General features: G+C 41.0%; 1 protein-coding gene across 1 annotated transcript in view; it reads right to left on the bottom strand.

Moving 5' to 3' along the window:
• Positions 1-10,970: 10,970 nt before the first annotated feature.
• Positions 10,971-15,811, bottom strand: part of ZPBP (zona pellucida binding protein) — an 87,584-nt gene continuing 82,743 nt past the window's right edge. The window contains exon 8 of the mRNA XM_060108625.1: positions 10,971-11,065. Coding sequence (XP_059964608.1) covers positions 10,971-11,065 — 95 coding nt within the window. The remainder of the gene's footprint in view (positions 11,066-15,811) is intronic.

The following is a 15,811-nucleotide window of genomic DNA, read 5'->3' as shown; positions in this document are numbered from 1 at the left end:
TTATCAGTTCCTGCATCCCTACGCCTGCATTCCTTGCTCCAGCACTTCCACTCTGCTCAGTGTGGCCCATCACTTTCCCCAGGCCTCTAAGAGGACGCCCGCCCCACCCCCCAGCAGTAAGTTTGCACATAACCTAGGGTCTTTGCCAGGGGAACCCCCCAAAAGTGTCCTGCTCAGTGAACCCTTGCACGGTCCATTTCATATTCCAGTTCCTCTGGCCAAACACCCTCACACTCCAACCTCCTGGTTGCTGCCAGTGCAATGAATGGGGTCTTTCTGTAGCTACAAAGGGGCCCTCTGGCCCGACCCATAGTCTTCAATCATCTGTTTCTCATTATTCCTTTTCAAAGCATCCATTTGACTTAACAGTATTCTGCCAACACAGTTGACCTTGCGGGCATCACTGTCTCATCTTTCAAATCTTCACACCTGCAAGCACATGGCACACAGGTGAGCACCCTCTCTGTCCACTGGCAGCTCAGGGAATAAGTCCCTGAGCCCCACCTTACTGCCTCTGTTCTCCGACTACTCCTGGCTCCTGGCATTCCTTGGGTTAGTTAGGATCTGAGAAACAGCCACAAAAATAAGATTAGATATGTAACAGATTTATATGGGAAAATATGTGTGAGAGAAAAAGGGGAGAAAGAGAGAAGAGGCTGAGAGAGCCTGGGGTGAGATGTAGGTTGGACCCACAGACGTCAAGGAGGAAGGAGGGGAGGCCCTGGGTGGAGCTGGAGGCTGCAGGGTGGGTCCAAGACAGAGCAGGCTGGGTGATGGGCCGCCCTCAGGCCACAGTCGCCCATCAGGAAACCCTATGTATGCAGATAACGGGCCGAGCTCTGCACTCCATGGAGCTCAGTCACTGGGGGACACAGCCTGCAGGAAGCGCGGGGCCAGGGCAAACAGCAGGGGATTCAGAGCGCGGCCGTGGGTCCGTAGGTCAGTCATCCCTTATGGCAGCAGGTGGGGAAGGCACGTTGCCACAGCTGTTACACCCGCATCCTGTGCCATCACGAGCCCGTCTATCCTGGGCATTGTGGTCTTCGATTCACTCTGCCACGGGACACCGGGGTGCTCAGACTCGCCATGGAGGACCCCAGCCTTCCTGCCTGTCTCCACAGTGCTGGGGAAACCCAGTCTCCTCTGGAACACTAGAGTCAATCACTCTGACCTTACAGTCAGCTCCCTCTTACGCACTGATTCAAGAGCGTGAGATGCAAGTTCCAGCTCACAGTTTAATAGATGCATTCCTCCCTTGGTAAATACTGCCTCTAAACTAGCAGAGTCCACAACTGCAGAGACCAAAAGCTAATGTTTGCTAGTTGGTCTGTGGCATAATCGTGAGAAGCCATTCCTGTCACCTACCCCCCAACACACACACGATTCAGAGACCCACAGGGTCTTAACTACAGAAGTGACACTACCAGATACTACTTTCATACAGGTAGGGACAGTTCTCCCATCATGCCCTTCTCCAGATAATCACTGTAATTCTATAGGAGTAAAATCAATGAGGAGAGTGTGGCTGTTGCTATTAGCTGGTGATTCAAAGCATAAGTCACACCCAGGAGGACATTACCTGAGCCTCCAGGTGATCCCTTCAGGTGGCACCAGAAGAGTCTTCACCAGACCAACCCACCATCTTGTCACTATAGATGTTTCAAGGTAATGGGGAGCAGGGTGAAACTAGTAAACTGTAAGAGCACAAGTCTATTGTCATGCTTCACCTCTTGTAAAGTAAGTTCCCTGTTCAGTAGCAATGTTGTGAGGACTATAATCACAGCAATAATGGCATTTGCTAAATCCGCAGGTGGTAGTTTTGGCAGAAATACTGGAAAGCAAATCTTCACTCAGTTCCAGTATGAACAAATCATGCCCCTTTCAGGATGGCCTTGGTCCCATGCTGCTGGACCTGCCATCCAGGTGGTTGGCTGTCTCCCTGGTAAATGCTGCCGTAATGGGGGCTCCTTGTTGGACTCTCCTGTTGGAAGATCGGGCACTCGGAAGAGGCTGCAGGCAGGTTGTGTCTTGATATCAGGCAGAGCCTCCATCTTTGTCACCATGGCCACTTGGTTCATGGCAAGGAGAGGCGGACCACTGTCCACACAATGGTCATCTCGTGTATTGGATGGTCAAGGCTCTCTCAGCTGAGTTTCCCTTTAGTGTGCATTCCTCCATGCTCTGTGCTTATTCTGAGAGATGTAGTCACAAACATTTCCTCCTTGTCACCAAATTTCCAATCTTGTCCCACTTAACTTTTGTTTATTGCTTCAAAATCCATGCAGCTCCATACTTCTGGTCAACTCTCATTTCTGACCAAGTGGAAAAACAAGGGCACTGCTCCAAGTTCCATCTCTTGAGAAGATTTCCCTTCACTGCTCTTACGGGCCTACCTGTGAGCGTGGCTGTAACTGTCCACTTTGGGATGCTTCCAACATATCTTGCACAGTCAACTTCCCAGGCCTGCAGGACCCGCCCGAGTCCTTCTCATGCACACCCGTCCAGCACTCCCATGGCTGGTGGAGGGAGCAGCTCATGCAGTGGCCTGCAACAGCTGCAGAGCCATCTCTAGCTCTGAGTCTCATTCAAAACTGGCAGCTTGCCAGGGTACTTAGTAAATTAGCAGGAGAAACACATCAGTAGAAATAAATACTGACTCCAAAATCAAGAGAATTCCCCTCTTCGGCTTTGCAACTCTTTCTTGCTGGAAGAAGCCAGATGAAGAAATTCTTCTACAGTCATGGAAGGAAATCAACATGGGCCAGATCACAAGACCCCTAGAAATGTCACCAAGGTGGCAGGATCCTGAAATCTTGTGGGGCTTGCATCCAACCTTCTGACACGTCTGTGTCTCACAAAGTTGTGTGAAGGATTTGGTAATTTCTGTTTAGCACTGCAGTGAGCACGGTACCTTTAACACAGTGGGTCAGCCTGGTGCACTGTGGAATGGAAAGGTCAAGTTATCTGCAGACAAGATGATGACAGAGTTGGAATTTGACACAGCCTTGCAGTAGGACAGTAAAAGTGTTATTATTGGCTGGCCAGCTGAAAACAAACTGCTTCTGGTGGACTTTACCTAAAAGTACAAAGATGAGCGCATTCACCAGATCAGCAGCTGTGGACCACGTATCAGGGACTGTTTTAATTTATTCTAGTAAATAAACAACAACTGTAAAGGAAGTTGCAACTGGAATCCCACCTGATGGAGTTGGATGGTCATTCTCCAAGGTCCACCATCTTCTGCCCAGGCCAGAGAGATGCGTGCATGATGATGGGAGAGGAATCACTATCCTTCATCCTCCTAGTCTTTGAAAATGGCATTGATCTCCTAAATCCCTCCAGAAATGCAATGTTGCTTTTGGTTTGTTATTTTCATAGGTGGGGACTCCAATAGCCCCTAGTGGAGTTCTAGGGGCTCCACTAGGTCTTTCCAGTTCCAATAACTCCATAGTTCATGGAACCAACAAGAGGAATTCATCCAGCTGCTATTCCGACTACGCGTGCTGGAACTCGGAAGAGTCAGGCAGTGGACCAGGGAGCCCATGTGGCCCATCGTGAGACAGGCCTGACCCCACACTCCTTTACTAGTCCCACCCTGAGCACGGTGGTATCGTGAGTTCCTGGGAGTAACATCAGTTGAGAGCCAGAGTCGAGTAATCTCCACAATAGCTGGTATGTTTCATTCTCTATTATGCAGCCACCCTAGCAAACAGCTGTGGGTTCCTTCTGGGAAGGCTGGAAAGATGTGCAGCATAAACCTTGGGCCGTGTGGCGGGTCCTTCCTCAAGAGAGCCCCCGTGGGCTGCCTCTGCCCCAAGGTACACATACCTCTGAGTCTGTGGATTGATTCAGTTCTGGAAATTAGCTAAGTCTCAATTCTCAACTGCCATGGCTTAGTCAGGCTTCTTTGAGACAGGCCTGGAGCTCTGATAAACCAACCTGAATTTGAATCTCACAGACGGAACTGCCCCCTACCTCCTTCAGTCTGGGCACACCATGAGCAATGTGCCAAGACCCCCGTGGATCTGGTGGTTCTGATCGCTGCTTCAGCCCTGACGCCCACCACCTCTGGCCTCTGCATGGCACTTCTCCTGGATACCATCAGCCCATGTGATTCACCAGGTCCATCTCAACTCCCATCACTGGACCACAAAGCGCTGCAGGTACAGAGACCTCAAGATGCCAGCATGCTATTCACTAAGAACTCCTCTGAGCCCTGGAAGGGAGAGGCCTCTAGACCCATCAGGGGCCAGAAATAGGGGAGTCTGCATGGAAATCTCACATAAAACATCCACTCCAGCATTCCAGCCTCCCTAAGCCTTCAGATGCCTTACTCGGCACACCAAGTAATGCCAGGTTGTCAAGTTTATTCAGTGTAAGCTACCCACCGCTGGGTTCAGAGTCCAGTCAATCAGATGAGCAAACTGTTAGTGCGATTCCCAGCTGCTCCAACTCATACACTGAATCCAGGCTCTCTGGCAATGACACCCGTCTCAATACGTTCAGCCCCACCCAGCACGGCATTCCTTCCACTCTGGCTGAGTACACTGAGGACCTATTCCCTGTGCATCGGTTATACACTTTCTATTGCTGAGTAACACATCACCATACGTTTCATGGATGAGGACAACACCCGTTTTCATCCTAGTTTCTGGGGTATGGCTTAGCTAGGTCCTCTGCCCGGGACAGAGCTGTAGGCAGGTGCTGGCTGGGCTGGGCTCCTTTCTGGAGGAGGGTGTCCTCATCTCAGCTCACATGGTTGTTGGCAGAATCCAATTCCTTGCAGTCTTAGAACTAAGGCACTGCTTTCCTGCCAGCTGACAGCCAGGGATTGCCCTCAGCTCTCTGAGCCCACTGCAGGTCCTTGCCACTTGGTCCTCTTACAGGTCCTCTCACGACATGGCAGCTGTTTCTGTGCCAGTGGAAGGATCTCTTGCTCCAGATCCAGCAAAAAGAAATTCAGTGACTCTCCCATCTTTGACGTCTTCTGTTGTCTAAAATCAAGTCACAGGTTCTAACATGCATTCGAGGGAAGAGGATTATACCAGACATAACTCAACGGGGGGCCCTGATCAGGTGTCTCCAACGTCACCTATGCATGTCCCCAGTAAGCTTCTGCTGTAAACTGGCTACTACAATTCTTCTGATACGTGTAGTAGGTAACACTTGCTAACCAAACACCCTGGGGACTGCCAGGATTCAAGTTAAGGTCTAGGTTCAGAAGCAATGAAAAGTGATAGTTTTGGGGAGGAAACAAGACAACTGTTTTAGGACGACCATTATAGGCTCTTCAGGCAAGGGGAAGTTTAGGCTCCTCAGGGGAGGAAGGGCTGCTCTTACTGACAAACAAATCCCAGTAGAATGTTGGGCTTAATGTGTTTGGCTTCTCTGGGACTTTCACAGGTCCTCACGTCAATTCTTTCCCAACCAGTGCCTGGCCTCTATCATGAGAAACATACTAGGTGGTGAGTTCAAGTAGATTTATCATTCAATCCACCATTGGATTCGAATTTAAGTTTGTTTATCAAAAATCTGTGTGGCCACAGGAAAAGAGAGTTACTTCCATGGCAGTCATAGGAACTTTCTGGGTTTTTTTTGAAGGCTTGAACTCATCATTTTCTTTCATCAAATGCAGTTAGAAGCAACCAACTCATCTCAGTCCTTATACTTCACTGCCTTCATTAAAATGTACTATTTCATCTGAGGCCTTGTCTTCCATAGGCACTTGGCCCTGAGTGATGACGTGATAATTTAAATGATGTATCCCCACTGAATGCCAGGAGTTACCACCATCAGTGGAGTCCATCTTGTCTTTACATCAATAAAAGGACAGATCTGTGGAAACTGAGACCCCAGGGGAAGCTCAGCCTCTGGACATCAGGCAGTGGGTGGCATAACTGAGGTCACTGCTGGTCAATGCTGGCAGCAAGTCAGATGCACAGCAGAGGAGAAGTGAGGGCCAGCTGGGGCCTTTGAGGGCACCTGTGCATCTTTTGTCACCAAGCTTAACCATGAGGACACAACACAACCTAACATAAGAGAACTGTCCTGCCCTTGGATACCCAAATCTGGGCAGCGATAGCTTATGAGTATTCTGGGCCCCTGACTTCCAGAAAGTAGAATAGAATAGAGAAGGAAGATAACCACTGAGGTCAGAACCAGGGACCAATCAAAGAACTCACCCATATTTGACAGCAGGAAGATCTCAGTATATCTTGCCCACCTGGATGGTGACTGGGATGTGTTTCTCTTTACTCCCTTTTCTGAATGGGCATTTTAAACTAGTCACTCTCTTCCTTCTCACCCATTTTATATTGGTAGTTTAGAAGCACATCAACTCTATAGACCATAGGGACCCTGGACCTGATGCAACCTTCCACACATCACCCATGATTTTGAACTTCAACCTGAATGCACTCACTGGGTGAGAGTTTGAACCTGTATTGTGGGGGAGGGAGAGACAATGAGCATGCGACAATGCAGAGCTTGTTAATATGAAGGGTGTGTATTGATGCAGACTCGTTAAAGGGATTCTCTGTGTCAGATAAAGGCACCGGCCCACTCAACACCATTCCAAGTCCATGTCCACTTTGAACCCCTCTTCTCTATTAATGAGAATCAAAAGTGAATATATCGATTTTCCACTTACGTGTCCTTGGGACATTGTCCCCTTCAATGTGATGTAAAAGTCTTGTAGAGGGCTTTCCTCTTCATCTTTTTTTCTGAATAGAAGGTCAATCCAATGCCTAGATGCACAACAGCCACCTACAACCATGAAGACAAAAGCTACATTAAGGAAGGTGGAGCAAAAAAGGACAGGTGGCCCAAGGTAAGGACAGCTCTATGGAGACATGGCACCAGCTCTAACCCGACCTTTGCTGGACTCAAGAGAGAGAACGGAAACCACTGCATCAGGGTTCTCTGTAACTGACACACATCTTCACCAGTAATCAGCTCGTAAACTTGGGGAAGTTATACAATTATTGTGACTCGATTTTCTCATATACGAAATGAGAGTAATATAATAATAAATCACAGAACTGGGTAAATAAAACACGAAAATATACGCAAAGGATTTCAAACAAATCTTTTCACATAATAAGCACTTGGTAAATAATACTCGTTAGCACCAGCAGCAGCATAATTATATGAGGAAAGCTCAACCTCACCAGTACCGCAGAAAAATGAAAGTATAACATGGGAAACTATTTCCATCTGTCAAGAAATAATTAAAAAAATGAATTCAGGGAATTCCTTGGTGGTCCAGTGGTTAGGCCTCCGCGCTTTCACTGCTGGGCCTGGGTTCAATCCGTGGTAGGGGAACTAAGATCCCATAGGCTGTGTGGTGTGCCCACACCCCCCCCCCAAAAAAAAGAATTCAGAGAGGGTGCAGTGAAATGTATACTCTGATACATCACTGGTGGGACTATAAATTGATACAATTCTTAGAAAATAAATTTGGCAAATGGTCCTAAGGATTAGAAATATCCAAACCCAGTCATTCTACTTCTGGGCAGAGAGAAGACTTAAAAATACCACAGAGTATTAAGAAAGAAGATGTTAACTGCAATGCTACATAAAACAGCAAAAGTCTGGAAGCAGTAGAAATGTCCAACAATTAGAAATGATTAACCATACTACAGTAATTTTGCTGAAATGTATCATATGTAATAATCATTCCAATTATGTTAGTGAGGTGTATAAGATGGTATGGAAAATATATATTAAGGGAAATACTGACTGCATATACATGAATAAAACATATAACATGAATTAAAAAATCACACAAAAGTAGGAAATTTACCAAAATGTTAACATTGCTGATATCTGGGTTATGAAACTGTAAGTGGTATTTTCCCCCTACTTCTAATTTCCTCTATTTTACCTATTTCCTGTAATGAACTCTCTACCAATTAGGATGCTTTTAGCTGAAGAAAACCTAACTTGCTTTAATGAAAGGAACTTTCCTATCTCACAGAACTGGGGAGTCCAGGGCAGGTGGGATTCAGACACAATAAGGGTAGTGTTCAGCGTCATCAAGTGCCAGCTCTTTCCATGTCTCCACTCGGGGTCCTCAGCGTGGGCTTCATCCTCAGGGTGTTCACCTCATGGTTTCAACAAAGCGGCGGCCAAAAAAAGTCACGTGCTGACTGGCTAAGAAGGATAGTTCTCTGGAGTAAACAAACTTGGTGTTCTGTTGGGAAGAAGGGGGGCGAATTGATACTGGAGAGTGAGCAACAATGTCTTCCCCAAATGGCTATTCTTGTCATTTGTCCAAGTATGTTTACTGCTTCCAAGATTTTCCAAAGTAATTCATTTCACTGTAGACGACTTGGAAAAGAGAGGGTATCAAAAAAACCTCACATAGGACCCTATCACATAGCATGACCACTACTAACATTTTGGTTCATTTGTTTTAAAACTCTAAACAATACTACATAACATTCTACCATATGGAAACAGCATAATTTATTTAACCATTTCATTCTTGCAGATAATTTCTGTTAATTCCATTTTCATTATTAGTACCACTGGATGGAATATTTCACCTGATCTCTAATTTGCTTCCTTTGGATAGTGTCCTTTAAGTGATATTACTGGACCAAACTTGTTAAGACTCTTTTCACATATTGCCAAATGAATACATATTACACACCTATAATGAGAAAAAAATCTAATTGATAAAATACAAAATGGGAACCATATTTCTCATAAGTTCACAGGTCAATGTAAATGCCAGATTGTGCAATTAAGAAAAAAATGTTTTGCTAAAATTAAGGCATTATATAAATATAAGATATTATTTTGATATAAACAAAAATAATGAACACCTGTAACTGTCTTATGACAACAATCTCTCTTAGGGATTATAGTTTTTATCATACATATTGTCAACTGCTTAAAACTACAGTTATTATTTATACTCACAGGACTTTAATAATCTATTAATTAGTTTAAAAATTATTAAGCACATAACTGTGCTTTGAAGATGACTAGGAAACTAGGAATACACTAGTATAATTGAATGTGGAAGACAGACACACAACCAACTAAAATAAATGTGATATGTGGTAAAACAGAGCCAAGAACATTTCATTTTGAGAACCAAGAAAAAGAAGTAATTAACACTTCTCTTTCTTCTCCTAGCTCATCCTCTGCTTAAATTTCTACCAGCTGTTCTTTTTGCCTGGACTTTTAAATCTGACCTGTTCTGCCCCCTGGAATCTGTGTGGCCTCATTTCTGGTCTGCCTTCATAAGCTGAAAGTCCGTGACTGGCTCCACTCATTCTCCTGTCACTTGTCTCTTCTCATTCCAGATCACCCATCTCTTCTGACCTCCAGTGCCTGTCATCACCATGTCACCCCTGCCACTGTCTTCCCAGCTGACCAGCTAGGGGGCTAGTACTGGTCACGCCTCAGAAGGATGTATCAGAAATTAAATTCCTCTGGGCTTTTAAATAATAGGAAGAAAGTAATCCAAACTTAGGGAGTACAAAGGAAAGAATATGTACTCCAATTCATCTTATTATTAAATTAAGAAATTTGGAAAACTTTAGAAGCTTGCACTACTTTTACAGATGGAGACTTAATAGGTCTTTTACTAGTTACAGAAAGCATGTGCAAGAGGAACAATAACTGACCCAAACAGTAAAACGGCAAAAATATGTGACTTAATAGTGAAAAGACGGCTCTTGATAAACCTCTCAAAAATATATGAAAACAATTACGTCATGATTAGGCAAGTCTAAAGGGATTGTTAAAGAAAGATCAACAGGGCTAACAAAGAAATGTCATTTCCCTTCCCTCTCTTATTTGTGTGAGAATTCCAGAGTAATGTTTATCCACAGGACGACGGAGAAGCTAATGTATTTACTGGACACTCAAAAAGCCATGCAGAGCCTCGGTTTAAGTACATGCCTCTCCTGTCCAGTGTGCTGCACAGCTGTGCCCACATCCAATCTGTGTGCATTTTCCATTTACATATGTTCACGTCTCCAGAAAGGAAATATGAAGAGAAAAACAGGGAACGTTCCAAGAGAGTGTAAAGTGGATACGAATTTAATTAAAATAGTAATTAGAAAACTGAGAAGCTACTAATTTTGTGATTTACTCATGTATTTTCCTGGTAATTAATATTTAAATTTTTGGTAGTTTTTCATATTCAAACACAACAACCCAGGGTGAGAGAGTAAGTATTAGGCAGTCGCAGCAGTGTTATCTGTCACAGAACACTGTAATAGTGAAGGAAGTGAAATGACTGCTTGATTCTCACCCCTAGAGGTGCTGCTGGGGAAAGAAACTGCTTAGTTTCTCTTTCTCTCCACATTGTGAAAGCTCAAATGTTAATTTAGGCACATACAATGATTACTCCATTCTAAAATGTCAAAAAGGTAATTTGAGGGACTTTCAACTGAAAAGTTTAAGATCACCACATTGAAGTATATTAAAAACTCAGTGTGTGTTTGGGACTAGGGCTTAAACTAAAGTGGCTAAAAATTGCAATAATAAGACTTGCAGTGACTTTGAGCTATGAAAGGTCAAACTGGAAGGAACAGAATCCCATAAAATTAAAACAAAGGAATGAAACAAGCTGAAATTAAAATGATTGTGGAAGAATATGGTGGCCTGAGATTAGTCAACATATAATAATGATAGAATGGGCTGTTATTGAAAAATCATAAAAAAATATTTTGGGCTAAACCAATATAGTATATTTGAAACTATTTTAAAAACAGTGATCCAAGAAATATTTTGGAGTCATATGTAGGTCTGGCACTAATGAATAAAGATTACTGGATGTTCTGTATATAAGGCATATGGACATACCGTGTTTCAATTAAAATGATGACACCATATTTTGGTAATATCTAATATATTTAATTTTGGCATAATAGTGATTTATTATATAGTAATATTTCAAAAATATACTTTTGTGTTTAACAAACCACCGAAGAGCTCAAAATAATGGCCTATAAACATGCTTTTGCTCCAAACACCAAGCTGCTATTGCACTGAAGGCAGTGAATTCCATCACGGGAGTTATAAGATCCAGGGCTGCAGATCACTGTGAATAAAAAATAAGTTAATAAGTAACGGTTTCCTAATGCCACGTAAATTAACTTTACATGGAGGATAAATTTTCAAAGAAGAAAGAATTTTTCAAAACAAAAATAATTTGTTTTTAATTGTGGTAAAATGCATATAGCATAAAATTTGCCATTTTAACCATTTTTAAGTGTATAGTTCAGTAGTGTTAAATGTATGCAAATCATTGTACAACTAATCTTCAGAACTTCTGCATCTGGGAAAAACTGCAACTATACCCATTAAACATCTCCTCATTCCCCCTCTCCCCGCTCCTGGCAGCCACCATTCCACAATTTGTTTCTATGAGTTTGACTCCTCTAAATGCCTCATGTAAGTGAAAAGTTTTAAGTTTTCACTCTAATCCAGCTTAAACCAAGACTGTGACCTAAAAGAGTTGTACTGACCACACGATGTTGACATCAGAAGGCTGACTGGGCCATCCTGTAAGTTACAGAAGAAGCCACAAGGGGTCAAGAACCAAATGTGACTACCAGATGGTCCATAGTAACCACGATTTAGATGTATAAAGATAGCCCCAAATATGGGAAGGACTTGCAGATCATTTCTAACAATCCTCTGATTTCAAATCCTATTTCTATCATGGGCTAAAGGTGTAATTCTGGAAAAATTACTTAGCCTAAAACATAACTCAGTTTGGTCATTCCTAACATAAGGACAATGTATACCATGAATACGTCACCACTGCTCCCTCTGTGTGATGGAAAGTAAAGAGAGGCAGGAAGAAACCAAGGTCAAATACATTCTCTGCCATTGATTAACTTTGGGATCCTGGGCAAAGTAGTCAATTCTCTTAGTTCTAGTTTCCTTATTTGTAAAACAGGTACAGTAACAATCAAGTCAGCATTATTGTGAGGACTGAAACCAGATGATTTAGATGAAAAGGCACCCAGCATGTGATGGACACTCAATAAATGCTTAACCCTGTGCATTGCGGGGTTGCTGCCTCTACTCACCTCTTCCACTGGGGGGCGGGGCGGCATCAACGTCATGGGATGCCATCAGCCCCTAATTAGGTTGGGGTCTCTGACCAACCTATTGCAGATGTGGTCAGCCAAGGGATCACAAAGATGTTAGTAATAGCACATCTAAGGCATGGGTATTATGGGCCATCAAAAAAGATTCTTTATCTAGCACCATGATTTAATAATACATGTCACTGAATGGAGCTGGGTCATATTATATTATTTAATTTCTTATTCTTTTTAAAATATATTTTTTCAAATTGGGAAATATCTTAACCGTCACTCAGAAAAAGTATTTTCCATTCTAGGTTCCACAGAGTTCCTCAAGTTTTAACAGACATTTTATTTGGGAATTAATGTTCCAGATGGAAAAAAAATTGGTAAACAAAGTTAAATAGATTGATTTGCTGCAGTAATAAGAAGAGTGTTTAAAGTGAAAATGTATGTGGTAAAATTCTAATGACATAATATTTCTCAAAGGTGTGTGATCATGGTACACTTTCTCTCAAAACACATATTAATATTTCTTGATGCACAAATATGGAAAGATTTAGTGAACGTATTAAAAGTGTCAAATCATTACATATGGAGAAGAGAAACCTGCATTTAGTCTTTACACACAGACTTTATACATGACTGTTACAAACAGAACTGATACTGGCATAAAATCATCTAAATCAAAGTTTAAATAAGTAATGATATTCTAATAAATATTCTTAAAATTTAAAAAACCTTCATAATATAGTACATGTTACACCACAGAGCCCTTATCTGTAGCACTCTCTCCTAGGATATATCCTGAAATATTTTGTTCTCTTTTAAGTGGAATTGTGGAAAAATGCTAAAATGTTATTTAAATTTACAGTATAAAATTAGTGAACTGTTCTTCCAGGTCTGAGTCTCAGTGAGTAGAACATCTCCCAGCTACAGTTATGAGAACAGCCTGATTAAAACTTTATTATTTCAATAAGAAGAGAAGGAAGCATTGGTGACTGATCGGTATCGAAATATGAAGAAATAAGTAAATACAGGAAAATATCTTCATGAATTTTGGGTAGGGAATAATTCCTTAAAAAGGGAAGTGACTAGCCATAATAGAAAATAATTGATACATGTGGTATTAAAATTAAGAACTTAAAGTAACAATAGTCAAGCAAGAAAACTAGGAAATAGTTGCAGCTATATAACCAACAGAGGACTACCGTTCAGGAAACACACACAATTCATATAAATCAATGAGAAAAGGACAGAAAATAATAGGAAAAACTTAACCAAGGAGGCAAATTCTTGTGTACTGAAAACTACCAAAAATTGCTGAAAGAAATCAAAGACACAAATGGAAAGACATCCCATGTTCATTTAATATTTAATACTGTTAAGATGTCAGTACTACTAACTATTCATGAAATCTCCATCTATGAAATCTCTAGATTCTATGAAAGTTCTATCAAAATCCCAGTGGTGGCATTTTCAGAGATTAAAAAATCCATCATAAAACTCATTTGAAATCTCAAGGGACTCAGAATAGCCAAAGCAATTTTGTAAAAGAATAACAAAGTTGGACATCTCACACTTGCTGATTTAAGTACTACAAAGCTACAGTAATTTCAGTGGCCTGGTACTGACATAAAGACAAAATTACAGACAAAAAAAAATAGAAATAAACTTCCAAATAATTTTTAACAAGGATACCAAGACCATTCAATGAGGAAAGGACAGTCTTTTCAACAAATGGTTGAGCAAACTGGATATCCACTTGAAAATGAATGAGGCTGGACTCACCTTACACCATATATACAAAAATTAACTCAAAATGGATCAAAGACCTAAACATAAGAGCTAAAACCATGAAATTCTTGGAAGAAAACATAGGAAAAAGCTTTATGACATTAGATTTTACAATGATTTTTTTATATGACACTGAAAGCATGAGGACAAAAGACAAATAATTAAATTGGACTACATCAAAATCGAAACTTTTTCTGTACACTTGAACCAAGGAAAGGCCATATGAAGACAAAATGAGAAGGTGGCCCATTATGCCATCTGTAAGCCAAGAGAGAACTCACCAGAAATGAATCACCAGCACCTTGAACTTGGGCTTCCAGCCTCCAGAATTGTGAAAAAAAATTTTGTTTAAGCCATCCAGTATATGGAATTTTGTTATGGCGGCCCACCCTAATACAGTATTTATCCAAAAGAACTAAAAGTAGGATCTCGAAGAGATATCTGCACACCCATGTTCAGTGCAGCATTATCCACAATTGCCAAGAGGTGGAAGCAACCCTATGTCCATTGACAGACGAATGGATAAAGAAAACGTGGCATACACATGTAGACAACGGAAATGTGGTACATTAGTGCTGGGCCGCCTAATGTGATGTAAATGTGGGAATGTGAAATTATAAGAAGTACTGTGGAATGGTATGAAAATGTGTGATGGTCACGTACTACACATGTTGGAGGTGGGAATGTGATAAATATACACACATATACACAACAGAATAGTATTTAGCCTGCAAAAGGAAGGAAATTCTGACACATATTACAACATAGATGCCAAGTGAAATAAGCCAATCACAAAACGACAAATGCCACATGATCTCATTTACATGAGGTACCTAGAGTACTCATCAAATTTACAGGGACAGAAAGAAGAAGAGTGGTTGTCAGGGACTGAAAGGAGGGCAGAATGGGGAGCTAGCGTTTAATAGGTACAGAATTTCAGTTTGGGAAGATGAAAAAGTCCTGGAGATGGATGGTATCGACGCTTACACAACAATATGAATGTGCTTAATGCCACTAATTTGTACCTTGCAATATGCTTAAAAGGTTAAATCTTATGTATATTTTACCATAATAAAAAATGTGATGCATTACATAATCATCAGATTGCAAATATTTAAAGTTTGGTTATGCCAAGAATTGGCATAGATGTAGACAGGATCTGTCCTACATTGCATTGTAAAAGTGTTTTCTAATTTTTTTGTATTAACCCAATCTGACATATTTTAATGAATTGCTCATCTTATGATCCAATATTAGCTAAAGACCTAGGATATACAAACAAAAATATTCACAACACCATTGTTTGTCATAGTAGAAAAACTGAGAAGTAGGAAGCAATTTCAACCAACAATAAAACAGATATATACTCCTTGATATATTCATAAAATAGAATATTATATAGAAAAAAAAATTTTTTAATTGTGTTATAACCACAAAAATGTGCATGAATCTCACAGATACAATTTGCAATAGTGTGAATCTGTTAAAATAGCCTATCATTGGACAGATTCTCAGACTGGATTTTTAAAAATCCAACTTTATGCTGCTAATGTAAAAATGTAAATTTTAATCAAATTAATCTATACCTGCACTGCACTCATAAATAAAACCTCAACTACAATTTTATTTTACATAACTTGACAAATCAATCTAAAATGGACAACTTCTAAAGAGAAAAAAGAAGGTTATTTACCCTCTCTATACATCAAGACATTAATTACCACAAACAGTAAAACAAAAAAGGACCCTTTAAAAGACATATATATTCGTGTGTATGTACATATATGTGTATATACATACGAATGTAGATGTGTATATATATGCACCATATAAGTATATATGTGTGTACGTACACACACACACACACACACACACACAGTATGTACCCTTATTTTATGGACCTGAGAGTAAAGAAACAAAATTTGAAATTAATAAAATAAATTATTAGAGAA

The sequence above is a fragment of the Mesoplodon densirostris genome, chromosome 9 (genome assembly GCF_025265405.1).
Source record: "Mesoplodon densirostris isolate mMesDen1 chromosome 9, mMesDen1 primary haplotype, whole genome shotgun sequence".
In the NCBI taxonomy this organism is placed as follows: domain Eukaryota; kingdom Metazoa; phylum Chordata; class Mammalia; order Artiodactyla; family Ziphiidae; genus Mesoplodon; species Mesoplodon densirostris.
Note: the sequence above shows the minus strand (reverse complement) of the source record. Positions and strands in the feature narration are given on the sequence as shown.